At 45.6% G+C, this 27,148-nt stretch overlaps 1 protein-coding gene across 2 annotated transcripts; it reads left to right on the top strand.

Moving 5' to 3' along the window:
• Positions 1–1,563: 1,563 nt before the first annotated feature.
• Positions 1,564–26,454, top strand: OGFRL1 (opioid growth factor receptor like 1). Of its 2 annotated transcripts, none has more exons than XM_006277567.4 (7): positions 1,564–1,866; positions 8,223–8,309; positions 8,907–8,985; positions 23,067–23,145; positions 23,239–23,305; positions 23,428–23,573; positions 25,156–26,454. In XM_006277567.4, exons 1-7 carry the CDS (start codon positions 1,633–1,635, stop codon positions 25,919–25,921), a joined length of 1,458 nt encoding a protein of 485 aa, XP_006277629.1. In that variant the 5' UTR covers positions 1,564–1,632; the 3' UTR covers positions 25,922–26,454. The 2 variants fall into 2 exon arrangements, with proteins under 2 accessions (XP_006277629.1, XP_019352193.1); XM_019496648.2 differs by having other exon boundaries at positions 8,904–8,985.
• Positions 26,455–27,148: the final 694 nt, after the last annotated feature.

Below are 27,148 nucleotides of genomic sequence, written 5' to 3'. Positions count from 1 at the left end.
CCGTCTCCTTTGTAAATCACTGAACTGGAAGCCACGGTCTTTTGCCTCCCAGTAAAGCACTGTAAGCCTCTTGATTTTCTCATGCGGTGGAGGTCCCCTTTGGGACCTCTCCCATACTACCCAACCAGCCTTGGGCAGATCTAGGATTTTAAAAAGCGGGTGCAGATGGTGTGCTGCATCATCACATGTAGCATGACACATTGTCTCCAGTTAAAGATAAACTAGAAGGTTATTAATATGCTAGGGGGGCTAGTCCTATATTATTCAGTTTAAGATCAAAGCAAAAACAAATACAGCTTCATTGGAATGGGTACTCATTTGCTAGATTATCGATTAAGTTTAAAAAACACAGGAAACTAAGCACACAGAAAAAAGGTCACAGTAGTGAAAAGGTATTGTTTCATTAGTCCTGTAATCATCATAGATGTACCTTATTGAAATTCATAAAGCAAAAGCTAGTTTTCTTGAGTGTCTTGACTGCCTCCAATGCATCACTATCAGTGATTTCTACACCTGAGTTAATATTTGGTGGCAGCAATGGCAGTGGTGGCACTTGTGTGTATGTGTGATAAATCAAAGGGACTGCACACAAAATAAGCTATTAGACTAGAGAGTGTGTCAAGATGTGACCCTAAGTATCACTTAGCTGGCCATCCAAATACACATTGTGACTGGCAATCCTTTGATTCAAAGATGATCTCTATCATGTCTCATTGATGGGTCTAGGCCCATTCACAGAAGTTGCAGGTCTTTCTGCAGGGGAGAGTAAGCCGTAGGCTAGGATTCCTCTACTTTTCCTTCCTCCATTCTCTCTTCTCCGCTTCGAGGTCAAGAAACTATCTGGAAACAGGTTGCCTTTTGGTTGAGGCTGCAGCACTGCTGGAGTTGGTCCGCAGTCAGCTCCTCACAGCTCTCGATGTCGGCACCAGTTTTCTTGAGGTCTTCAGCATGTCCTCATAGCATTTTCTCTGGCCACCTGAGATCTCAGACCATTGCTAAACTGGGAAACCAAGTGAATATTACCATGTCTGAGCTAAGGTTTTTAGCTAGAGCTAAAACGGGTCTGCAGGGCTGTGAGCTAGAGAGGGCTTGACCAGGCCCAGCTGAGCCACACCGAGTTGCACAAGAAAGGCTAGTGGAGCATCAGGAGCACTGAAAAGGAGGAGGGTGGTTAAGTCCTAGGGAATGAAGAGAGATTAGCAGGGCTCCGATGGAGAACAGGGAGGCAGGGGCTGCCTCACCCAGCACTTGGCTTGAAAGTGCAGGCGGAGCAGGAATTAGAGGGGGTGCCCCGACACCTCCGCCCCCAGCGGCCCTGCGGTGGTTTCTGTCGGCAGGTGTGTGGAGAGGGAGGCCGAGCCCGGGGCTGTGCCGGCGCCGAGGGGCCGGTCCCGCCGGGGCCGGGGGCGGGGATGGGCGTGCTCCAGTGTTTCCTATGGAAATTCCGGGCTCGGGGCTGGGGACTGACGGAGCGGGGCCGCCGCGCCGCGCCGCGCCGCGCCCCTCCCCGCCCCTCCCCTCCCCGCCGTGCCGTGCCGTGCCGCGCCGCGCCCCGCCATGCCCCCGCCGCGGCCCCGGCAGCGGCTGCAGCCCTAGCGCGGCGCGGCGCGAGCTCTCCGCGGGGCCGGCCCCATGGGCAGCCTGCTGAGCAGCGCCAGCTTCAAGGAGCCCACCACGGTGGAGGACTGCGACTCCACCTGGGACACGGACTCGGAGCCTGGCGGCCCCGGGCCCGGCCCCGCCGGCGAGCTGCAGGGGCCGGGCGGCGGCGGGGAAGGGCAGCTCGGGCCCGGCGGGGAGGAAGCGGAGGCAGCGGCGGCGGAGGCGGGGGGGCGAGAGGACGCGGAAGCCGCCAGCCCCGAGCAGGTACCGCCGGCCCCGCCAGCCACGCCGGGCAGGGATGGGGGGGGCCGCGCGCGGTCTCTTCGGTGTCTTCCCGGTGACATGCGCCGGCGGCAGGGCCTGGCGGGAGGCGGCTGGGACACCCCCGGGCGGCGGGGAGATGTGCGGGGGTGGGGGCAGGAGCAGGCTGGGCGCGGGGCAGCGACGCGCACACACGGGCCCGGTGGCAGGCGCAGAGGGCAGCCAGCGGCCTGCGCCTGGCACGGCCCCCCTGCCCCGCTGCCATGGGCAGGGCGTTTGGTTTCAGCTGCCCCTGCTGTCCCTGCCTCTCCTGAGGGGGGAGAAGTCGCCGAAGTTCCACCCTCAGGAAAGAAGAGGCCAGTGAGGGGAGCCCCTCGTCCTGCACGCTCCCCCCCATCGATAAAGTACTTTACATGGGGCAGATGAGGAGGGTCATGCTTATGTTGTTGCTGCTGGTATCTCCAGGGGCTGTTTATCAAGGTCCCATTGCCCCTTGTCTCGTCACCACTGCTTGCTTTTGTCCCTGGAAAAAATTATGATGCTTTTCCAGGCGTGCCAGGGAAGAGTGGTGGGCATGTACAGAAGTTGCTCGTTTCACCATTTGCAGCACTTTATTGCCTTGACTTAACAGAAGTGTATGGGTTTACAGCACTTTAAAAATGAATGCAGCACTTCCATTTGTAGCTCTGTATTTTACAGTGCTTTAAATAACTTCTATATGCTGGGCACGTTTCAGAGCAATGGAGAGGTCCTAGGAGGCTGCAGAACACCCCCTGCCTCCTAGCTTGGAAAGTGCAGGTAGGCTCAGACCCCCCCCCCTCCCCCCGCCTTATTACAACTGTCATGTTTAAAAGCTTGTAACTTTATAGTGCTATAAAAAAGTGCTGTATACTACAGTGCTGTAAAACATGCCTGGAGCACTTCTGTACACACCCTGAGTGATGATGACAAATTGTTTCCAAATAGATGGGCAGTACTGTAGACTGGCTGGTTTAGCCAAGGTGCTGTGCTACTGAACCTACAAGGTGCTGAGTAAGTTTAGTGGGAGTTCATAGTATTCAGCATCCATGGCTCCTAGATGTGCCTTGTACCAGATGTTGGGCCCAGCATTTGCTGAACGAGTGCAGCTATTAGAAAGGTTGAAAAAGAAGTACAGCAGAAGGGACTTGTTGGTGTATTAGGAGAGATGAGACTACTGTACTGAATTGATCCCTGAGGTCTCTGGTAGTGACAGCGGGAGACCTAGTATAGATAAATGCACCTATGTAGTAGTCAGACAAGGTTCTTTGGGTGAATCTGATATCTTTTATTAGGCCAACTTAAATAGTTGGAAGGTTTTTTTTTAGCAAGCTTAGTAATAGCTGCCAACATTTTAATTGCAGTAATTTGTAGACCTCCTGAGCAGGGTTAGTTGCCTGGACTTTGACCTACAGCATTACTCCTGACACAATGTAGCAGATATGGCCTAAGTAAAGGTAAGAACATTTTAGAGAAAAAAGGCAAGTGTGATGACTTTGGGGTTGGACTAGATGACCTCTCAAGGTTCCTTCCAGTTCTACTTCTCTATGAAAGCCTAAAGGCTCACTTCACTGGTTGCAATTCATATAGCTTCATTGGTGCCTATTAATGCAAACTAGAGGTGGCCACAAAGGCAGCTTACAGACGTAAAAAAAAAAACTCCACAAAAATGGCACTTTATACTTGGTGTGCCCCTGCACCAAACCTAGCACATGCCCAGAAGAGGTATTGCATTAGTTTGACCTAGCTCACCTAATATCTGTATAGATTGGGCTCTTCAGCGGGGTCTTTTTGGCACTTTAAGAGCTGATTGAATCAGCTCTTAGACAAAAGCGGCACATGCGATCTATACAGGCACTGTGGAGCTGGGTGGAACTAATGCGCTGCTTCTTTCGGTAAAGTGTATTGGGGGGTATTTTTTCACATCTGTCAGCAGCCAAAATTTCCAGTGGAATAAAATTTAATCAGTTAAATTCTGCTTTGTTGAACCAAAGATAGTTCATACGAAACCTCTCAGGCTGAGTGAGCTTTCGCTCATTCCAAAGGAGGGTTCTAAAGGCCTAGATTGCTGGCAGGTTTGCCTTGTGCTGGGGACCCTTGGAACTTTCGGCAGCAGCTCTGCAAAATTGACATTTTTTGTCAGCTTCATTGCTGACATGATTGTCAGTTTCACTGGGCAGCTGCAGGGGCCAAGGAGCTTCCAGTTTGTCAGAACTGGATAGAAACCAAATTTAAAACAATTTAAAAAGACAGCTCTCATTTAAACTGAAGATTACTCAGTTCAGCCGCACAAACATTAGACACATATCATTACCTGTGTACCATAGAAGAAGCTAGGGCAATGAAAATTATGAGGTTAGTCTGAAGAAGACCGATATATTTCTTAACAAGTTGTAAGTGTCTTGTGGTAGCTAGTCTTTCATTCTGATATAATGTATGAGTCTATTGTTTTCCTTCAAATGTATTATAGTAGCAACTATTTGTAAGCTATCAAGTGAGAAAAATGAGGCCCAATTACAGTGAGGCTGCCAGTGCCAACCGTTTGCTGACATCTGCAGTTAATTTTATTTTAAAATTTGAAACACCAAAATGAAAATAGTTTCTAAACAGATGTCTAAGGGCTTGAGGTTGTGAATATTGAATAAGCATGTGAAACAGTCTTGCTGTTTGCCCCTGGATCTGATATCAAGAGTTTCTAGATCAAGTTCTACTTTTTAAGAACCTGGGATGGTATTTTGACCCTGTTGAAGTCAAAGATTGTTTTCCTGTTATCTTCCATGGGGCCAGAATTTCATCCAAGGATCCAACTGGCTCAGTCTTAGCCAAGAAAAGTATTTCCTTTTTATATGGCACTGAAACTGCTGTTTTGAAAAACTTAAACAAAAACTAGAATTTTAAAACTGGCTCCTTTTCTTGGGGTGAATGCATTGGGGTGAATCTAGCTTGTGCCTGAGACTTGATAATACTCCTTAATTATCAAAGAATATTTGTTTTTCAAGTAAGCATGTTTTATCTTTAGTTAGAGCCAATTTTACAAAATGATGCACAAAAATAGACACCAGTAGGCAAAGAATCTTGAACTGTAAACAGTGTACAAATGATAAGGATTTGGGAGATGCAGATGAGAATCCTCTGGGACTCCAAAATTAGGTCTTATTTTGCATTATTGCAGGGGTGCTCAACTCTTGGCCCACAGGCCAGATCTGCCCCGGGGCTCCCCAAGGGTCTGAAAATTTGGTGAGGAGGGAGCAGCCTCAGTTAATCCTGGCACTACTCCCCCACCACAACATTTCCAAACCCCACAAGCGAGGTAATATAGCTCTAGGTGCAGGATCATGCTGACATGTGGGGAGATAGGGCTGGAGCAGCAGGCCTGATCTGACATGTGTGGGGCTTGGGCAGTAGGACCTAATGCAGTGCATGCAGACCTGCGGATGAAATTGAGGCATCAAGCTCAATCTAGTGTGTGGGGAGCTGGGTTGGCAGGCCTGATCTGGGGCACACAGGGCTGGGCCTTGGGCAGTGGGGCCTGATCCAGCACACTCAGAGCCAGGTCTGGGACTTAGGCAGCAGCATTACCCGATCCAGTGCACAGAAGATCAAAGCTGTGTCTGGGGCAGCAAGCCTGGTCCAGTGTGAAGCCAGGGCCGTACCCCTGATATGACATTCAGGATCATGCCCCAGCACTGTGTGTGCAGGATCAGGCCTACAGATTGGATCTGGCCTGCAGTCCCACCCCACCCCATTCATCCAGCCACAGGGCCAAAAGGGTGGCATCCCTGCGCTATTGCAAATGTATTTTAATGAGTGTGCAGAATTATGTTTATTTCTAGCTTATGCATTGCTTTTGATAGGAGAGGTTTATGTCTGCATCTAGCCAAATAACCCAATATCTGTGGTTATAATGCAGCTAAAAACAAGATTATAGGAACAATCAAGTGGATAATAGAATTGTTGCACAAACGGCTAGTTTCGTGCCCCTGGAGGCTTTTCCAATACACCTCAAGGAGAGAGTCATACACACTCAAGCCGGGTCCAACTCGAGTTTATTGTTTGCAAACAGGTCAGCAAGGGAACTCAATGTTCAAAGCCGAGTCGACTTCAAACTGTGTCTGAAGCTTCTTTATATAGCCAACGTAAACAATAGATTTCAACGTGTCGTGCAATTATTGGCAGACTTAGCATTACGTCTTGCATCGTATGTCTAGCAGTTACATGTTCTATGACGGTTTACATACATGTCTCATTTACATCTTAAATCCCCTCCCAGGGGCAGTTCTTAAGCCCCTCTGGTCATCCTTTGGTCAGGGTAAAATTTCTTTGCATCAACATTTTTCCCTGTCCCTCTTCGCTTATCTCTTGTAAGGAGTTATTTATTGCATCCGTTCCTGGCTCCGTCTGCAGAATTTTAGTTCTATTTGTAAATCAATTGTTAGTTTACTTGTCTTAGTGATAAGTGTGGAAGCGAGAGTGAAAACATGCGGAGTGCACAAGCAATTACAAAAGCAGGGTGTATAGATTATGCTGTATTTTTACCACAAATTATCAAATCCCTGCCCGGTTTTGTGTTTTTTATAACATGTATGCGGTTTGCTCTACTGCCCATTGAACTTGGTGAGGGCATTTCCATTGAGTTCGATGAGCTCAGACTCAGGCCTACAGTTTCTAAAACAGTTGGGGGGCTGTTACAAGCTTCCATAAATGCTTTTTTTCCTCTCAAGAATAGTTTTCCTGTAGGGGTTTAATGGCACTTTTCATTGGAGTTTAAATTTATATTCTGAACACTGGCTGCCTAAATTATATAAAATAGTTTGAATAGGTACACAGTACTGCAAATAGGCTTGTCTGTGATCATTTATTTTTTCCCTTAGAGTGCAATATTGACAAAAGTCTGCTTCCATAACAATGCACGACAGATTTCTTAATAATCTGATGCCACTAAAAACAAGGAGTGTTTTTGCTTCATGTTAGCCACTTCTTTTATCTTAATGTGTATTTCCCAGATCAGTGCTGCCCAACTTTTTGGTTTTGTGGGCTGAATGAGTGGTACAAGATGAGCCTGCAGGCTGTGCTTATGAACCCTATCCAGCATGTATGAGGCTGCAGCTTGATCTGGCGCGATCTGGATCAGGCTCTGGGCCTGCATATATCATGGTCCCAGCCCCATGCCAGATTAGGCCCACCACTTGAGCCCAGCCCCAGCTCCAGCCCCATCCCTGTACTCGGTGAATTGGATGCATTATCCTGGCTCCAGCACTTACTGTGTGCGCTGGATCAGACCTGCTGCCCCAGCCCCTTTTGTGTGTTGGATTAGGCCCTGCCATTCCAGCCCCAGCCCTATACATGACTAATCGAGCCCCACTGCTCTGTCCTCAGCTCTAGTCCTGACTCTGCATGCATCAGATCAGGGCTGCTGCACCAGCCTCAGCCCTGGTCTCAGCCCCACATAGACTGGATTGGGTCATACTTCCCAAGCCTCATCCACACCAGATCAGACCCTGCCATCTGGGCGCTGGCCCTGCACAAGCCTGATTGGGCCTTGCCACGTTACGCCTGGCCCCATGCACATGAGATCAGGCCCACTTCTCTGACCTTGGCCCTGGCCTAGGCCCCAGCCCTGGGCCTGGGCCTGCATGTAGTGGATCAGACCTGCTGCCACAGCCCCATGTGAACTGGATCAGGCCCCACCACCCTGCTCCCAGCACTGTGAGTGGTGGATTGGACCTGCTGCTGCAGCTCCAGTTCCCACCCTAGCACTGTGAGCTGGTGGGATCATGCATGCGAGGCCATGTCATCTGGCCCACGGAGATTGGAAGTTTGTCAATGGGGGAGTGCTGATGGCATTAATTGATGCTGTTTCCTGCTCCCCAAATTTATGGACTCTTGGTCTAAATTGAAGAAAGTATGAAACTTATAAAAAGGTCTACCACAGGGCCGGGCAATTATTTTGGGCGGAGGGACGCTTACTGAGTTTTGGCAAGCCATTGAGGGTCCCATGACAGACACCCAGGGGCAGATTAATATTAATTTTCTAAATTTTTTAGGGGCCCTGTGGGCCGGATAGAATGTCCTGGTGGGCCACATCCAGCCCGCGGGCTGCATTTTGCCCACCTCTGGTCTACAATGTATGATAGGCTGTTTGCTATATGTTAAAGTTAACTATGTTGTACTAAAATAGCCTTCCTGCTACTTATTTAAAATATATACTGTTTTCTATAGTTCTGTATTTTTTAATTGAAGACAATTTGCAAAATTTTATTAAAGTTTAGAGCATCATAGTCACACAAACCAAGATTCAGTTTGTTTGTATGCAGACATTATCTACTCTTTAAATGTTTCAGAGTGAGGATGCAACCGAACTGACAACTAAGCCAAAGAGAAGCTTCTATGCAGCAAGAGATTTGTACAAGTATCGACACCAGTATCCAGTAAGAAGATTTTTTTTTGGTTTAAAACCCTGTTTTAATAAAGTACAACAACATCCAAACAAAATCCCTAAGCCATATCATACCCTAATAAATATCAGAAATGAAAAAGCAGAAACTGATGGAATGGCTGAAAATGCCAAAAAAGGAAAGTATGGAACCAATGTCACACTGTTTCCTGCCAAACCAGGACAGCTTCTTCCTGCAAACTCTAGGAATTGGGGGACACATTAGACTGCCAATAGAGGAAGAGCCATGACACATCTTGTTGTCCATTAGTAAATCTGTGGAAATTGCCAAGGAGGTGCTGGCATGTCAGTTATTGTGTTACAGAAGCACCTTGAGGCTTCAACTGAAATCAGGGTCCTGGTGCTGTTAGGAGAATCCTTACCCCAAACAGTTTTTCATCTCCTACATCATTCAAACACTTATGCATGTACTTACCTTTAAGCATGTGTGCAATTCCCAGACGTTCAATATTTTCTTAAAAGCCTGCATTTGTTGTTACCAAATTATGAAAAGAGCTGAATGCCAATATCTTTCTACCATTGATACTTGTATTGCAGACTGATAATGCTTTTATTTTTTCCTTTTCAGCAGAACTTTAAGGATCTTCGGTATCAAAATGACTTGTGTAATCTCCGTTTTTATAAGAATAAAATTCCCTTTAAACCTGATGGTGAGTAATCTATAACAGCATAAACGATAACAGAAGTATAAGAATAATAATGAGGTAAAACTGAATGGGTATTTATGATACTAGGGGCAAGTTTTCTGCAGTTCATACACCATCACAGCGAAAAAGAGATTTTAGGAGTTTTGAAAGAAAATGAAAAACAAGAATTGAATGTTTGCAGCATTAGAAGCTACACGTGAGAGAGAATGGAGGCATGTGTATGAAAATTTAACAAGTGGGAGATGGAGACTCTCATTATGGGTCAGTAAGAGGCAGGAGTCAAGTCTTCTGACAGTAAATGAGATAAAATAATGGAGGAGAGGCCCAGGAGAATTTTGAAAGTCAAGACATAATAGCTTATTTTTAATGAGATGGGAAAGGGGAACAAATATGGTGATTCAAAGGAAGTGGTGGCATGGAAAATGGTCCTTGCTGCAGCATTCTGGCAAGGTAGGATTGTATTTGTCAGAGTCAGAGAAAAAGGATTCATAGATTCATAGATGTTAGGGTCGGAAGGGACCTCAATAGATCATCAAGTCCGACCCCCTGCATAAGCAGGAAAGAGCGCTGGGTCTAAATGACCCCAGCTAGATACTCGTCTAACCTCCTCTTGAAGACCCCCAGGGTAGGGGAGAGCACCACCTCCCTTGGGAGCCCGTTCCAGACCTTGGCCACTCGAACTGTGAAGAAGTTCTTCCTAATGTCCAGTCTAAATCTGCTCTCTGCTAGCTTGTGGCCATTGTTTCTTGTAACCCCCGGGGGCGCCTTGGTGAATAAATCCTCACCAATTCCCTTCTGTGCCCCTGTGATGAACTTATAGGCAGCCACAAGGTCGCCTCTCAACCTTCTCTTGCGGAGGCTGAAAAGGTCCAGTTTCACTAGTCTCTCCTCGTAGGGCTTGGTCTGCAGGCCCTTGACCATACGAGTTGCCCTTCGCTGTACCCTCTCCAGGTTATCCGCATCCTTCTTGAAGTGTGGGGATGTTTCAACGAATTGAGATACAAGATAACCAAAACCTGGATAGGACTTTTAATTTAGTGCATGGATAGGAAAGATTTTCTTATACAAATAGAACTGGTAAGACTGAGACATAGCTTGGCTATGATGAAGTACAAAATCATAGAAAAATAGGGCTGGAAGGGACCACAAGAAATCATCTAGTCCAGTCCCTTGTTCAAGGCAGAAGCAACCCTGTCTAAACCAATGGAAGCAAATCTTTGTTTAACTTGGTCTTAAATCTACCAAGATTAGGGGTTCCGCAAACTCTTAAGTAGTCCGTTCAGGTGCTTAACCATTCGCACAGTGACAAAATTCTTCCAGAATTCAAGCTAAATTATCCTTGTTGCAATTTAAAACTATTATTTCTTGTCCTGTTTTCTGTGACCAGAGAAGATGGTCATCATCCTCTTTATTATCACCCTTTAGAAGCTTTATGGAGACATATAAAATGAAGACATAAAATCATTCTCAGTCTTTTTTCTTCTCCATACTAATCCCAGTTCTACTAACCTTTCCCTGTAAGTCATATTTTGTAGACCTCTAATTATATTTGATGCTCTGTGTTGGACTCTTTTAATTTGCCCACAACTTCCTTGAACTGCCATGCCCCAAACTAGACATGATACTCCAAGTGAGGCCTCACCAGTGCTGACAGAGTAGGAAAATTACTAATTTGACTTGCAGGTGACAGTCCTGTAATACAGCTCAGAAGTTTTAGCCTTTTTTGCAAAAAGAGTGCACTGTTGACTCAAATTCAGCTTATGGTTCACTATAACCCTTAGGTCCTTCTCTGCAATACTGCAGCCTAGCCAGTCTATATATGTGCATATGATTGTTCTGTCTTATGTACAGTGCTTTGTGCCTCTTGCCTTTATTGGATTTCATTTGATTAAACAGAAAAAAGGGCCAAAGTCATCAAGGTTATTCTGAATATTCTGTCCTCCAAATTGCCTGGAACAACCCCCACTCTGGTGTAGGTAATTTGCTTACTGTATATTCCATCTCATCCTCCAAATCATTAATATTGGGTACTATTTAATATTTTAATTAAAGGGCTGGATGGCACTGTAGGCAGTGGCAAACATGATTTAGTTGTGCTACTGGGATCTGACAGATGATATCCTGAGTCTCAAAAACAGACATTCATGGCAGGATATGTGATTTTTGGGAGGATTGGGTATAAAATTAATCCAATCCCAAATGAGTGACTGCCTGCATGCAGGGAGCCTGGAATTTGGACTGGAGTTGACTAAATGCATACCATGGCATGGGCAGCTGGGGATCAGGGAGCTTCTATGTGGCTGCCTGCACTGTGGATCATCTTCTCTCATATTCTTCATTTCCTCTTCAACACATAATTCATGTGATAGAGCCACGCAACTGCTTTATTGGTGACTCTTGCCAGGTCCTCATCCTGGATGTGCAGGTGTGCTGTGCGTGTGAAGAGATGGTCAGTAGTCTGTGATGTATCACCACACTCACATATTGGACTGTCCTTTAAACCAATCTGATAGTGTGGCATTAAATTATCTGGCTCCAGAATGAATTCTGTTTAGTTTAGTTCATAAATTGCAGGGGAGCTCGTACCCAGGTTGATAGGGTGTTGGGTTGCTTACAAAGCACTTGGGATGAGAATCAGTCTCCTCCTACATTAAACCTACCTACCTATTGTGGATCTGTCAATGATACATGTGCTTCTGGCTGCATCCATGCTAGAGCATGGACAGCTGGGGATCAGTGACCTTCATATTCAGATTAAAGTGAGATGCAAGCCAGCCACAAAATGTTTCACATTAAATAAACAAGTGACTGAATTAACATCCGCCAGGGCCCTAAAGTACCACACTGCCCATATTAAATGTGAAACATCTTTGTAGGTGGTTTGCCAATTTTGTTACATGGTAAATTGGTTGAATGTATGATGTATTTTATTGCACAGTTCACACATTAACTGTGACTTCTGGCAGGGGCCTAGAGACTACTTTGTCCAGAAATGGGTAAGCTTTCATAGGCAACAACCTACTTTATCATGTGCTAACCATCTGCATCATCAGGTGTATCTGACAAAGCAGGGGGTTGCCTACTTCAAATGTTTATGCATTTCTGAGTGAGTTAGTTTCTAAGGGTGCCTGTACATTAGTGCAAAGTCTGCGCCAAGGTGCTGTAATTACAGTGCATCAGAGCAGACTCGATTAATTGAGTCTGCTGAAGCATGGTAATTACCATGCGCCAGCAGCCTCCTTCATCTCACGTATCAGTGTTCCTGCACTTAAAAACAGGGAACAACTTTTATTTCAAGCACCCCCACTGCCATTTTTAAGCACAGGGACACTGATACACGAGACAGTGAGGTGCTTTAATTAGAGGGGCTCTTGGAGCCATTCTAAGTGAAGCACCACCTCCCCCACCCCTAAAGCACATCCTATCCTGCCTTCTGTCTGATGTCAGACTAACATGGTTAACTACCTCTCCTTTAGCCACAGAGCCTTTGATGGCAACTTTCTGAGCACAATGATCCAGCCAGTTATGCATTTATCACTTCAAAGAGGGTCAGAACACATAGCTTGTTAATAAAATGCTGTAGTACATAAGAAAAACAAAAGCACACATTCATTCAGAAAATATATAGTGGTTTATTTGGATGATTTTAGAGCAGTGGTCACCAACCGTTGGATCTCGATCGACCAGCAGATCTTGGAGCCTCTTGGAGTTGATCTAAGGCTCGGGTGGGGGGCTGAGCGTGCATGCATGCGCCTCACCCCCAGCCTAGCAGACCAGTCCATAGGGGAGGGAAGGGGCGGAGGCCAGATCAAGGCCTCAGCGTTCAAGGACAGTGCCACAGAGGCAGGAGCAGGGGTACGTTAAGTGGGTCCCCAGCCAGCCAGGCGGGTGGTGGGAGGATCAAGCCTGGGTGTCTCATCCAGGAGCATGGGGGGCTCCCGCCACTGTGTAGCCTAGCAGAGGCCCTGGGGGACACATGCCCACCCCATCTGTGCGCAGAGGAGGCAGCTGCTGTTGCGGGCTGGGCTTTGCACTCTGAGCCCACCTGTAGCCCACCCAGGAGTGGCCTGACACCACGTGAGTCCCACCGCTGGGCAGAGAGGGGACTAGGCTCAGCCCAGCAGCTGGATGCATGTGGCGTCGGGCCACTCCTGGGCCAGCTGCAGCTGGGCTCAGGGTGCAAAGCCCAGCCTGCAATGGCAGTGGGCTCCGCTGCACACAGATGTGGGGGCATGTGCCCCCCCCCCCCAGCCAAGCGCCAGGCAGCACTGGCGGCTGCAGCAGCAGTGAAAGGAGGAGGAAGGTGAGCTGGAACAGGGGCAGGCCCTGCACAGCCAGAGTGGGAGACAAAAGCATGAGTGACTCATCCAGGGGCCACACAGCCCAGCAGAGCATGGGGGGCATGTGCCGCCCAGATCTGCATGCCGGCTGGGCTGGCTGCTGTTGCAGGCTAGAACTGGGGTGCACCGAGTGACACTGGTAGCAGGAGTATGCAGGCCCCTGAAAATTTGCCATAGCCCCTTCTCCCGGCAGTGCTGCCTGGCCCAACCGCAGCATGGAGCAGACTGCCACCATTAACAGCACCGCTCTGGTGTCCAGCCCCAGCCGCCCCCCCTCCCCCTACAGATCCTGGAGGGGGAAGGGGCGGGGTAAAGGGAAGGCAGTGCTGTGCTCTTCAGGCAGTGGTCTGCTCTGCCTTGTGCTGTGTTCGGGCTGGGCAATGGCACTGGGAGCAAGAGCTATGGCAAATTTTCAGGTGCTGCAGCCCACCGCATAGCCCCGTTTCCAGTGCTGCCCGGCACACCTCAGCCACAGCCTGCAGCGGCAGCCGGCCCAGCTGGTGTGCAGATCCAGGGGCACATGCCCCCCGTGCCCTGCCAGGCTGTGTGGTCTCTGCTCCCTGCGGCCCCCAGACGAGCTGCTTGCGACTTTGTCCCCCGCCCCAGCTGTTCTGGGCCCACCCCTGCTCCAGCCCACCTCCCTCCCTGCCATTGAAGGCGGGGGGGGGGGAGGAGCATATCAAGGCCCTGCCCCCCCCCCACAGCCCTTTCCCCTCCCCCTGCACCTTCCCCTACAGACTTACTTGCTGGGGGGCATGCCCCCAAATAATTTTTTATCCCCCTGCCTCAATCTGCCCCCCCCCCCACTTCCCTCCCCACAGACTTACCTGCTGGATGGGGGGAGGGGGAAGAGGATGGTGCACAGTAGATGTTGGGTTGCTTTTAAATGCCAAAGGTGATCTCCTACTTAAAAAGGTTGGAGACCACTGTTTTAGAGTGATTTTATTGTGGAATGTAGCTTTTAACAAAACACACATCCAGCATGTTTTTGGTTTTCGAATATTCTTTCTGGTAGTTTTATCTACACTGTATTTCATTTAGCTTCTTAATGAGAATATAATGGGAGATGGTGTCAAAAGCCTTGCTACAGTTGAGGTGCACCACTTCCATTGTTCACCCCCTAGCCACAAAACCAATGACTTCATTGTAAAATGAAATCAAGTTGATTGAGAATAACTTGCTCTTGACACATCCATGTTGATAGTTCCTGATCACTAGGGATCCTGGTTTTCTCTGATAAAAATCCAAAATTCTCTGATTAAAACCCCCCAAATCCACATTTTTCTACAATTAAAATGAAATGCCACTATATATATATATATATATATATATATATATATATATATATATATATATATATATATAGGTGTTAGGTGAACACAATGTTTAATTGATATATTTGCAATTTTAAAGCAGTTTGGAAGCCTCAGGATTACAATAAAATACATTCTAAATACAGGTTTCCCTCGATGTATGCGGTAGAAGTGTTCTCTCAAAACTGCACATAAATTGAATTTGCATAAAGGAAACCCAGTTTATAAAGTAACAAATAGGGATACGTTCGGGAGCAAGGCTGGGGCTAGGGAAGGGGCGGGGAGAGGGATGCGGTGCAGCCCAGCGGCTGCAAGCAGACAGTGTTGGCTGCAGCAGGGGCGGCACCGAGTTCTTCCAGGTGCTCAAGGCAGGTGTTAGCCTGCTCTTGTCCCACCACAGGCTGGGGCCGGCAGCCTCTGCAGGCTCTTCCCAGCGCTTGGCGAGGACCATGGTGATGAGAGAGGGGCTGCTGCCACCCCAAAATTTACCATAGCCACCCACTCTCCCCCAACCTGCCCTCCCAGCACTGCCGCTGAGCGCTGGGAAGAGCCTAGTGCTGCCACCAGCCCCAGTCTACAGCAGCCACTGGCTCTAGCCTGCTCTCATCCTGCTGCAGGCTGCCACCCGCCCCGAGCACCAGGAAGAGCCTGGTGCCACCGCTGGCCCCAGGCTGCAGTGGGATGAAAGCAGGCTGCTGCCAGCCCTGGGAGCAGCCAACAGGCCATGCCATGCCCCTCTGCCTGCCCCTTCCCCTACAGACTTACTTCTCCATGCCATGGCCTCCATAAGAGGAGCCCCAGAGCTGATCACATAAGAGTGAATTTACCTTGTATATAACGAATTTGGGGTATAAAAAGGGTCATCACATAAGAGCAAATTTGCATATATAGAACCTGTATAAATCAAGGGAAACCTGTACCCATATATTTTGGTGTTTGATTTTGTTTTTCTTATGGAAAAATCTGAGCTCTCCCTGCTCCCTTCGATCACTAGACACAGGTCCAGCTGTGGCTGTCCCCCCCTGCTTCTTTGTGGTGCTGAGCAGCCCTGATAGGCCAGTGCCCTACCCCTGCCCATGCTGTTGCCCCTCACTCCCAAGCCACAGCCCCCTGGCCTTGCCAGTGCCCTCACTCCCAACCTGCTGCTCCCCAGCCCTGCAGTGTGAGGAAGGAAGTGCTGTTTTTCTAGGACTTTGTCTGACTTCCATGATTTCTCAAGGCTGAAGAATTCAATGCCTTGGTCTTCACAGGCAAGGTCAGATTCCAGACAGTCTGGGGAGCAGGTAAGTAGGCAACAGTGGCAAAAGAACAGCTTAGGGATCCTTAATGATTTTTTCCAGAGTTTTCGCAAGGATAGAGGTGAGGTCTTCAAAGAGGATAGCCAGTAGTTTTGGAGTTGCCTCGGCTAGATCCTTGAGTACTCTACGATGTAACTCATCCAGCCCTGCTGATTTAAAAGCATCCAGCTTCTCTAAGTAATCTCCGACTGTTCTTTCCCTACTCTAAGCTGATTATCTTCTTCCTCATCTGTGCTGCCAGAGTCATGCATCATCTGATAGCTGACCTTATTCATGAAGTCTGATGTAAAAAAAGGCATTAACTAGTTCAACCTTCTCTACATCCTCCGTTGCTAGATTGTCCTCTCCATTCACTAAGGGAGCTACACTTTATCGGGTATTATTCTTCTAACTTATTTGTTGAATGCTTTTTTGATGGCTGTTATGTTCCTGTCTGTGTGCCTTTGCCTTCCCAATTTTTCTCCCTGCATGCTTCTGCAAGAGTCTTCTACTTATACCTAGTAACCTGGCCAAGCTCCCACTTTTTGAGAGATTCCTTTTTGAGTTTCAAGTCATTGAAGATCAAGTCTAGTTAGCTATGATGGTCTCTTGTTACACTTTGCTGTACTTCCTATTCTTCCTCACTTCAGGAAGGAAGAATGCTCTCTTGCATACTTAATATGGTTTCTTTAAAGTACAATTCAGTTTTCCTAGATTCCTTTTCCCTTCAGGCTTTCATCCCATTGAATCCTGCCTAGCCGTTAACTGAATATGTTAATGTCTGCTTTTCTAAAATTCCTTCCTTTTCTTAGATCTTGAACTCTATCATTTCATGATCACTGTTCCCCAAGTTGCCTTCCACCTTTACGTTCTTGATCAGTAGTCTAAGCTGAAGATGACACCCAATTTGTAGGGTAAAGTAACAGCTGAGATAGTGATGGCATTGTCAGTAGTGATCAAGAAAAGGGATATTGGGACAGATCTGTAGAGGTGTAAAACCTTTACTCTAGTTATGATTGACAAAGCTGGTTATTCACAAGGAAATATTGGAAACAGAGTTTGGGCAGAAGGTGACATATCTGGAGTAGAGAGGCATATCTGGGAATCATCAGCATAGGAAAGGTAGTTGAATTTCTGTTTTCAGATTAATTTACTCAGAAATTGGGCATAGACTAAAAACAAATGGAGACCAAAGATGAAGCCTTGTGTGACTGTCAGAAAGCTGAGGGTGGTTGAGGAGCATCACTAAAAAAGCTTGAAGGAGTAATTAGAGAGTTCAAAAAAGAACTAGAAGAAGACAGAGCCATGGAAGTGAAAGAAAGGCATATTTTTGAGAATAACATGGTTAGCATTGTCAAAGGTGGCCAATAAATCAAGAACATCGGGGATAGAAATCTGCTTTTGAGCTTTGACTAGCGAGAGGTCATTGTAAAGCACAGGAAGGAGTGGCCATCTTACCCAAACATGACTCCGTATGGTATCCATAAAGAACCAGCATACTCTAGGGGCCAGGTGCCAGGAGTATTGTCAGAAAGGGGCTCCCTGCTTTGTTGCTTCTTACTACAACATTGGCTCTGAAGTAGCCATAGTTTAACTGGAAAACCTACAGACTTTAAGTATGGTTTTCAGAATCATTTATATGTGTTTACTTCTATAGAATATATTAATAGCATTGTTAATTCTGAAGGCTGCAAGTGGGAGAGGAACAACAGGAAAAAACCTGGTCAAAACCTGTTTACCCTTCCTTTCAGCATCTACTCTCTGCCTCTGTGTGATACAGGATACTGGGCAAGATGGACCTATGGTCTGACCCAGTCAATGGCAGTTCTTATGTTCTTAATCACTGTGAATAATGGATTTTGGCCAAGGGTGGAGCTCCTAGTGACGTCAAACCCTGGCCAATGGACAACTCTGTCTTACCACAGCTTTTCCTACTGCCCCTCCCTTATGAAGAGCAAAGCAGTTGCTGGACACATGCTGAGCTTTTTCTCCTGCCTTCACCAGCTGAGAGGAGAAAGAAAGCAAAATAGATTAAATGGGAGGAGAAATGAGCAGGAAGACCCCAGCATGTTTCTACTTCCTTTTAGATTTAGATTTCATAGACGTTAGGGCTGGAAGGGACCTCGAAGATCATCAAGTCCAGCCCCCTCCCCCAAGGTTAGGAGTCAGCTAGGGTCAAAGGATCCCAGCAAGATAAACATCCAAACGTTTCTTGAATGAGTCCAGAGTAGGTGTCTGCACCACTTCTGGAGGGAGTCTATTCCAGGTCTTGGGGGATCGGACTGTAAAGAAATGTTTTCTTCTGTCCAGCCTAAAACGATCTTGTAGGAGTTTATAACCATTGGTCCTTGTTTTTCCCTGGGGCGCTCTGGTGAACAGATGTTCTCCCAGATCCTGATGTGTACCCCTTATGTACTTATAAGCAGCCACCAGGTCCCCCCTGAGCCTGTGCTTTTCCAGACTGAAGAGTTCCATGGCTCTCAGCCTCTCTTCATAAGACCTATTCTCTTGCCCTCTGATCATGCATGTGGCTCTCCTCTGGACTCTCTCAAGCTTCTTGACATCCTTCTTGAATTGCAGAGCCCAGAATTGGATGCAGTACTCCAGCTGCGGCCTCATCAAGGCCGAGGACAGCAGGAGGATGACATCCTGAGATTTACTTGAGAAGCATCTATGGATGCAAGCCAGAGTTTTGTTTGCTTTACTAGCTGCAACATCGCATTGGTGGCTCATGTTCATCTTGTGGTCAGTCATGACCCCCAGTCTCTTTCAGCAGTGGTGCTAACCAGCGTAGCACTACTGAGCCTATAATTATGCTGTGGGGGGGGTTTTCCCCAAGGTGTAATACCTTACATTTATTGGCATTCAACATCATCAGGTTTGTAACTGCCCACTTACTAAGTTTATCCAAGTCAGCCTAGATCACTAGTCTGTCTGCAGGTGTGGACGCTATGCCCCAAAGTTTAGTGTCATTGGTGAACTTAGCCAGCACGCTTCTGACACCATTGTCCACATTGTCGATAAAGATGTTAAAGAGAACCAGTCCAAGGACAGAGCCTTGGCAGACACCACTGGTCACAGCACGCCATAATGATTCACTACCATTGACCACTACTCTCTGGGTCCAACCTTGGAGCCAATTTCCCAGCCATTGGACTGTGGTGTAGCTGAGGCCACAGTTGGTCATTTTTTCCATGAGGAGGTCGTGGGACACCAGATCAAAGGTTTGTTTTTTTTAAGTCCAGATATATGACATCAATCTCTTCTCCCTTGTCCAGGCAATATATCACCTGGTCATAGAAGGAGATGAGATTGGTCAGGCAAGATCTACCAGAGACAGACTTGTGCTGGCTATCCCTCAGGATGCTGTCCTCAGCCAGCTTATCCAGAAGGGTCTCCTTGATAATTTTCTCCAGAATCTTACCAAAGATTGAGGTCAAGCTGATTGGCCTGTAATTCCCAGGATCTACTTTCCGCCCTTTCTTGAAGATGGGTACCTCGTTGGTCTTCTTCCAGTCCTCGGGTACTTCAGCTGAGTACCACAAGTTTTCAAATATTTTTGCCAATGGTTGGGCTATGACACCTGCCAGTTCCTTGAGTACTCTAGGGTGTAATCTGTCAGGACTAGCTGACTTGAAGGTGTTCAGCCTCTCAAGGTGATCCTTTACTACATCAGCGCCGATGCTGGGTATAAACATGCCCTCACCGTGGCCGTCCCGTGTCTTGCTAGGCACGACAGTCCCCTTGGATTGATGAAAGACCAATCCGAAGTTCCCATTAAGCAGGTTGGACTTTTCCTGAGTGTTGGTTATCAGCTGTCCCACTTGGTTCAGCAGGGGTCCAATGTTACCCCTGCTTTTTTTCCGACTCCCTACATATCTGAAAAAGGACTTTTTGCTATCCTTGATATGTGAAGCCAGATGGAGCTTAGTTGCAGCCTTGGCATTCCTGATTTGCTCCCTGCAGGTATGGACCAGTGCTGAGTACTCCTCCTTGGTGGTAATACCAGTCTTCCATCCTTTATAAGTCTCTCTCTTGAGGTGTAGAAGGTCCTCAAGTTCCCTGCTGAGCCAAGGGGGCTGCTATGCCCTTTTGCTACCCTTCCTCTGAGATGGGATGGCCATCCCTTGTACTGGCAGGATCGCTCCCTTGAGGAGCAATTGCTCCTCTTGGACTCCTCTTCCTGTCGAGTCATGGTCCCTTAGGGCCTTGGCAGTGAGCTTCCTGAGCTTGTCAAAGTCAGCTTTCCTGAAGTCGAGGACTTCTGGATTGCTGAGCCAGCTTTGCGATGGATAGTAAAGGTGATCAGCTCGTGGTCACTATCACCCAGCTTTCCACTGATTCTTAGGTTGCTGACTAGATCATCCCCTTTGTCCAGTACCAGGTCCAGCAACACTTTACCTCTTGTCAGCCCATAGACTTCTTGAGTCAGGTAGAGCTCTTCCATGCATGTGAGAAAGCTTTGCGACTGATCAGATTTGGCCGAGTGCTCTTCTCATGAGATGTTCGGGTAGTTAAAGTCTCCCATGACAACCATGCACCAGGAACATGCAGCCTCAGCCAGTTCCCTGGCAAATTCCTGGTCTACCTCTTGTTTCTGGTTAGGAGGTCTGTAGTAGACTCCTACCATGTCTCCTGTGCCACGTTCCCCATGTATTTTAACCCAGAGGGACTCTAGTAATCCTTCCTGGGTGCCAAAGTCAAATTGCAGGGACGTGTAGCTGTCCTTGACATAGAGAGCTACACCCCCACCCCTTTTGTCTACATGATTGTGCCTGTACAGGGTATTGCCATCTATACCTGTGGCCCAGTCATAGGTGGAGTCCCACCAGGTCTCCGTTATCCCTATGAGGTCATAATCATTTTTGTTTAGTAGGAGGACCTCCTTCTGTTTATTTCCCAAGCTCCTGGTATTGGTGTACAGGCAGGCAAGTGTCCCATTAGGGGCTCCTGCCTTCCCCACAAATTGATCTGGGGCTAGTGTAGGGGTGGGTTCTCTTAAGTGCCTTAGCCTGCTGGATTTAGAAAGGTTGCCCAGTGGGCTTGCAGTGGTGGTAATCCCCCCAACACCCGGCAGGCTTAGTTTAAAGCCTGATCAGGCAGGTCAACCAGTCTGGCTGAGAAGAGCCACCTCCCCAGTGGAGTGAGGTGGAGGCCATCTCTCCCCAGCAGACCACCACCTCTTTCACCAAAGAACAGACTGCTAGCATGGAAGCTGAAGCCTTCACGATGACACCAGCGCCGCAGTCTTTGGTTGACTGCCTCGACCCTCCTCAACCCGTGACCCACAACCGGGAGGAGCAAGGAAAAGACTACCTGTGCCCCTAAGCCCCGCTCCCAGAGCCCCGTAGTCCCTCATGACCCGTCTCAGATTGCTCTGAGCTGTGTAATTTGTGCCGACATGGATAAGGAGCATAGGGTAGTGGTCAGAGGGCCGGATAATCTTTGGGATTCTCTCTGCTATGTCCCAGATGCCGGCCCCTGGGAAGTAGCAGACCTTCTTTTCCTTCTTGGGGATAATGGGACAATCTACCCCCTGCTCCTCCTCTATCTATACCCATGTTGCCAGACTTGAGAAGGGTGGGAGAGTAAAGATTGGAAATTCTCCCACCCTGCTAGGCCTGGCAAACTGGAGACAGGGATACTGTGGCACTGCATCTTCATGATGTTCAAGAAAGAGTTATGAAGAACTTCTGGAGCTGCAGGAGGAGCAGATTAGCAGGACCAGGGGAACAAAGTTGATGTGAGCAGTAAGAGGGAGGGGAGGCATCAGTGACAACTGGGATGGTGAATGGGCAAATGTTGGGATAACGAAGCACAGAATGAACTAATTAGAATTTTATAGTAGAAGAGAAGGTAGAGGCTGTGCACTATCAGCCAGTTTGCAAGAACTCCTACAACCAGGCACCAGAATGATTGGACTCATTACATTTGGGCAAGTTAACACTGTCATTCACTCACTGGAGATGGGCAGGGGGTAGAGACAGAAGTTCTGGAAAAGGAAGGCATTTCTTGTGAGGGAAACGGTTTCTTTTGAAGCTATGGAAAAACTAGGAATTTTACAATTCTAGCAAGGGAAGTTCAAAATTCAAGAGAGCAAACCTATAAGATTGGCCTAAAAATCATGATTTTTAGGCCAATTTCATTATTTTGATTAGTTCGACTGATGAACTTTGAACTTTGAGGGCTTGCTGAACTATTATAGTTTTAAATCAGAGAGGATCTAGCATTGGCACCTCTGAAAATTGTACTCCTAAAATTAGATTATTCTGTGCTGGGGATAAAGAACATCTTTTCGTCCTCGCATGTGACTTTGGCTCCTAAGTGTTGCTGTGGTAGAAATAATTAATTTTTGTGTGTGTGTGTTTGGTTTGTCCCTCTCGTGTTGGATGGAGCGGTTGCTAGAAGGCCAAATAATCTTTTGAGACTAATACAAGTTGAGTTTCTCAGATCATAGTAGTTTGTTCCTGTCTGACTAGAAAAACTCAATCTTTAGCCAATACTAGAGGCATCAGAATTTTCACCCACAACTAAGTGAAACAGGTTCCTGGGTCCTAATGGTTTTTAGCATTTGGGGAGATGCTTGAATGGATTACTTTCTTCCTGTATCAAGAACACATGTTACTTAACAAGGATCATATGTTAACATTTCTTCCATTGTAAACTGTAACAAGCTTTTATTTTTCTAACAGGCTTTTCCCACTGAGAAAACAAGGTTTGAACATCTGTGATAGGATCATGTGTTAAAGTAATGATTAGATATCTCCCTCTGAATATCATATCTAAGTAGCTTGTCAAGATAGATGCAATAAGAAACCTGCACCATTGAATACATGATGATCAATGTACCTTACACAGGTTACAGCACCATATTTTCAGCTGGTATAAATCAGTGTAGCTCCACTCATTTAAGTGGAAATCAATGGAGCTATGTTAGTTTGCACCAATTGAAGATCTGATCTATATTAATTAGTCTCTATTTGTGGTCTGTGCTAATGGGTGTTTTTCAATTTAAGGGCTTGTCTTGAGTATCGGGTGTGATATGGGACCAAATTATATATTTTAGTTTTATATTCAGGTCACATGTGCTTTCTTGATATACTTGAAAGTTGTTTTGGATGGCGACCTAATAGTGTCCCGATTTATTTATACAGGCGTCTATATTGAAGAAGTCCTAAATAAATGGAAAGGAGACTATGAAAAACTGGAACATAACCACACTTATATACAGTGGTTGGTTACTTATTGGCTATTTCTGTTTTAAACCTTTGATTTGGTTAAGTGTTTCTTCCACAGTAAACTATAACAAACTTTTTTTCCCAACAGGCTTTTCCCACTGAGAGAACAAGGTTTGAACTTCTATGCTAAAGAATTAACTACATACGAAATTGAGGTAATGAAAACTTTGCTTAATGTAAACTGTTGGGTTAGTATTGATGCTTGTTGTTGTGTACAATGCAGAGTACTTATTTTAGGACTGTTTTGGATTTTAGATTAATTTTGTTTGTTTGTTAGGAATTCAAGAAAACTAAAGAAGCAATTAGAAGATTCCTGTTAGCTTACAAAATGATGCTGGAGTTTTTTGGAATAAAACTAATTGATAAAACTGGAAATGTAGCACGAGCTGCTAACTGGCAAGAAAGATTTCAGCATTTGAATGAGTAAGTAATGGCATGCCCTACATACTTTAGAATTGGCATAGAATTTTCATCCTTTATTTTCCAGAGAAAGACCAGATATATTTTCCAAAGAATGCCAGGAAAGGGAGAGAGACAAAAAGAAACAGTCAGTGATTGTTTTGTGTCTGTATGTGAGCATCTCTCCTACATATTCTTGTGATTATGCTGCTCACCTGCTGTCAGTCTAACCAAAAGCAATGAATTTCTTGAAAATAGAACTTTGAAGTGAATAAGAGCACAATTCCAAATTAAGTTGTATAACAGGCTATTGTACAAACTTCTCTGCTATTTCTAAAGTGACACTTCTGCACTGTTAAGAAACACTCGATTATCTAAGCATTTGTTTGTCTTTTTCAAGAAGGAATAAATGAACCGTGCTTTTAGTGGAGCTGAGTTAAGTTTCCTCCCCCCCAAATTAAACATTTTGCTATTTAATGCATGTAGCTATAACATTTAAGTGAATAGCTTGAACATGTACTGGACCAAACCTTGCTACAACTTTTGCAATATGCATATTGCCTTTGTAGGGATTATCTAGGAAGTCTGCATTGCATTTGGCCCACACCATATCCAAACATTGTATTTATTTATTTATATCTTAGTAATTTTCTAACTCTTCTGACCTTAAAATTGAAGTATGTTTGCTTGCAATATTTTCTCCTTTCATTACGATCACACCCTGATTTCTTAAAAGTAGGATTGCTTATGAGCAAATGGGGTAAATAATATTTGGGTTTTTTTTTTAAATCACCAAATAGTTCATTGATATAGTAATCAGCTGAGTCATTCCATTGACCTGAATGGATGGAGATGGGACTATTCTGTTTGGCTATAAGAGACAAGACTAGAAGCCGTGGTCTCGGACTGCAGCAGAAAAACTTTAGGCTGGAGATTAGGAAGAACTTTCTGACTGAGGGTAGGTAGTTAAGCGTTCAAACAGTTTACCTAGAGGGCTAGTGGAGTCTGCATCCATGGAATTGTACAAGAGCAGGGTAGGCAGACAGTTAACTGGGATGGTTTAGTCAGGGATGATCCTGCCTTGAGCAGGGGGCTGGACCAGATAACCTCCTAAAAATTCCCTTCCGGGATTGCTTTCCAGTGATTCTGTAATTCTGTGACCTTGCTGGACTTTGATTCAACCCAAAATAAGACAGAATTTCTCAGGAGCCCCAGATCTTACTCACTGCACATTTTGTATGATTCAAGTCTTCTAAAAGCTAATTAGCAAGTTTTAAGACAATGAAATATTGCTACAATAAATAAATCATATTAGTTAGTTTCTTAGTTATTTTCATCCAAAGATATTCAAGTTCTTCACAGATATTAATTATTACACACACTACTTCTGCAACGAAGGTATTATTAAGCATTATTATCTGCATTTTACAAATAAGAAAATAAGGCACAGAATGGTTAAATAACATATCCAAAGTCATCCAAAGGTAAGCCAGCTCTGGTCTTATAACCTAGTAGATTATGTTCTCTTTCTGGTTTTAACTAAATTAATTTTATAACTTTTTCGTTACATTATTTTTATCTGAGTACAGTTAATCCTTTCCTTCAGATCCCAACACAACTTCTTAAGAATCACTCGCATTCTGAAGAGCCTTGGGGAGCTTGGATATGAAAGTTTCAAATCTCCTCTTGTGAAGTTTATTCTCCATGAAGCTCTCGTGGAAGACACCATTCCTAATATTAAGCAAAGTGCTTTAGAATATTTTGTTTATACTATTAGAGACCGAAGAGAAAGGAGGAAGCTCCTGAGATTTGCCCAGCAGCATTATGCCCCTTCAGAGCATTTCATTTGGGGACCACCAAAAAAACAGAAATCAGAAGGAAACAAAACAAGTAAAAAGTCAGCATCCCCAGTCTCTGTTCACAACAGTTACATTTCTAAACATAAGAAACAAAAAGATCTGAAAAACACATCTACAACTGGTGGCTCAAGTAGCAAAGCAGCTGAAGAAAAAAAGGTAGAACTTACAAAAAATGGTGAAGTAAATGACCAGAATGGATCAGAAATCAATTGTGAAGTAGCTAAGCAGAGCAATGGTGAAAAGAACAATGATGCTGAAAGTCAGAATTCCAAATTAGAAAAAGTTCAAGATCCTTCAGACAAAAAGGAGAACATTTCTCATTCCAAAAAAGAAAGCGAAAAAGATGATGAAAATCCAAACCAAGATTGTGAAAATCCAGGAGTTGTAGAGGGAGGTTTATGTGACATTGAGAATTGTTCAAATGATGTGTCAACAGATCTTCAAGACATTTTAGGTAAGGATAAACCTCCAGTGGAAACCACCATGAAAAACAAAGATGAAATAAAATCATGACTCTAAAATTAAACAAATTATGTTTTGTACTGAATGAAACAAATTATTCATGGCTCTTTAATTTTGGATGAAGTTGCTGACTAATGTAGCATAAGGAGGTTCATGACACCAAACTGGATATGAATACATCAGATTAGGCTTTTGGTGGGGTGATTTTTTAAAACTTTGTTTACAGTACACTACTCAAAATGGATTTAAAACAACTGTACAAGTTCAGAACCTAGAAATTCATTCTCTTTTTTGCTAGATTGCAGTCTGCAGAGAAAATAAGACCACTTTACTACATCAGTCATCTATCATTTTAAAAATTAGAGCACTAAAAATATCTAGGAATGCCTACATTTTTTGTTTTCTAGGAAAAGGATACTGTATTGATTTTCTTCCCCAGGATGATCCAGTCTTTTCTCTTCAGTTGCATTTTAAAGTGTAAAATTTGATGCAAAGTCTGTAATCACAGTTGTGCACTCTTGGCAAAAGTGTTTCAGAGCTGAATATCAAAGTGTTCCATGTTATTAAATATCATTCTAAGAAGACTGGAAGTCTTACTCAAGATCAAATTGTACAGTGTGTAAACCACAACTGTCTTTGTTATGGGGGCATGGGTCAGATAAGCTTAAGTTCTCTTTGTTCTTCTCAAGTGTTCTCCTCTGTGATGGGTTTTACTACCTTTACCCCTTTCTGAGTAGAAACGTGATCCTTCTACTCCTAGACTGGTTCTCTACATGGCATCCCTTCTGTGGTCACCAATCATGATAATACCCAGACACGTTTGACACCATTGTAAACCTTTTTTAAGGGGAACCCATGACAAGCAGATGCTTTAAGTCAGGGGTGGCCAACCTATGGCACAAGTGCCACAAGTGGCATGGGCATGGGCACCCTTTGTGTGTGACACACAAAAAATTGGGGAGAGGACAGGCAGCACAGTGGCTGGGTAGTACAGGGAACAGAAAGCAGAACATCAGATCAGGCAGGGAGTATGGGGAAGGAAGCAGAAAGCATAGCAGCAGGTTTGGCAAAGAGTACAACGCAGGGAGCAGAAAGCTGACCAGAAGATCAGGTAAGGGAAAGGAATTTGGAGTGATTTTTGGTGAGGATGTGGGGCTAATTTGTGGCAAACCTGTCAAAACAGTTGGCCCCTGGTTGGCCTCACTGCTTTAAGTAGTTCAAAAACAGCTTCTTCAAAAATAAGGCATTATTTAAGCACCAGGGGTACTGTACATGCAG

Source organism: Alligator mississippiensis, chromosome 1 (genome assembly GCF_030867095.1).
Source record: "Alligator mississippiensis isolate rAllMis1 chromosome 1, rAllMis1, whole genome shotgun sequence".
NCBI lineage: Eukaryota > Metazoa > Chordata > Crocodylia > Alligatoridae > Alligator > Alligator mississippiensis.
This window is presented reverse-complemented; position numbering and strand designations above follow the sequence as displayed.

What these genes read in the sequence shown, in the direction of transcription:
- OGFRL1 (XM_019496648.2), top strand. Translation starts at nt 1,633, where the DNA reads ATGGGCAGCCTGCTGAGCAGCGCCAGCTTCAAGGAGCCCACCACGGTG. An exon ending in AAGCCGCCAGCCCCGAGCAG is followed by an intron (nt 1,867 to 8,222) that starts GTACCGCCGGCC and finishes TAAATGTTTCAG; the next exon opens with AGTGAGGATGCAACCGAACT. An exon ending in AATTCCCTTTAAACCTGATG is followed by an intron (nt 8,986 to 23,066) that starts GTGAGTAATCTA and finishes TTATTTATACAG; the next exon opens with GCGTCTATATTGAAGAAGTC.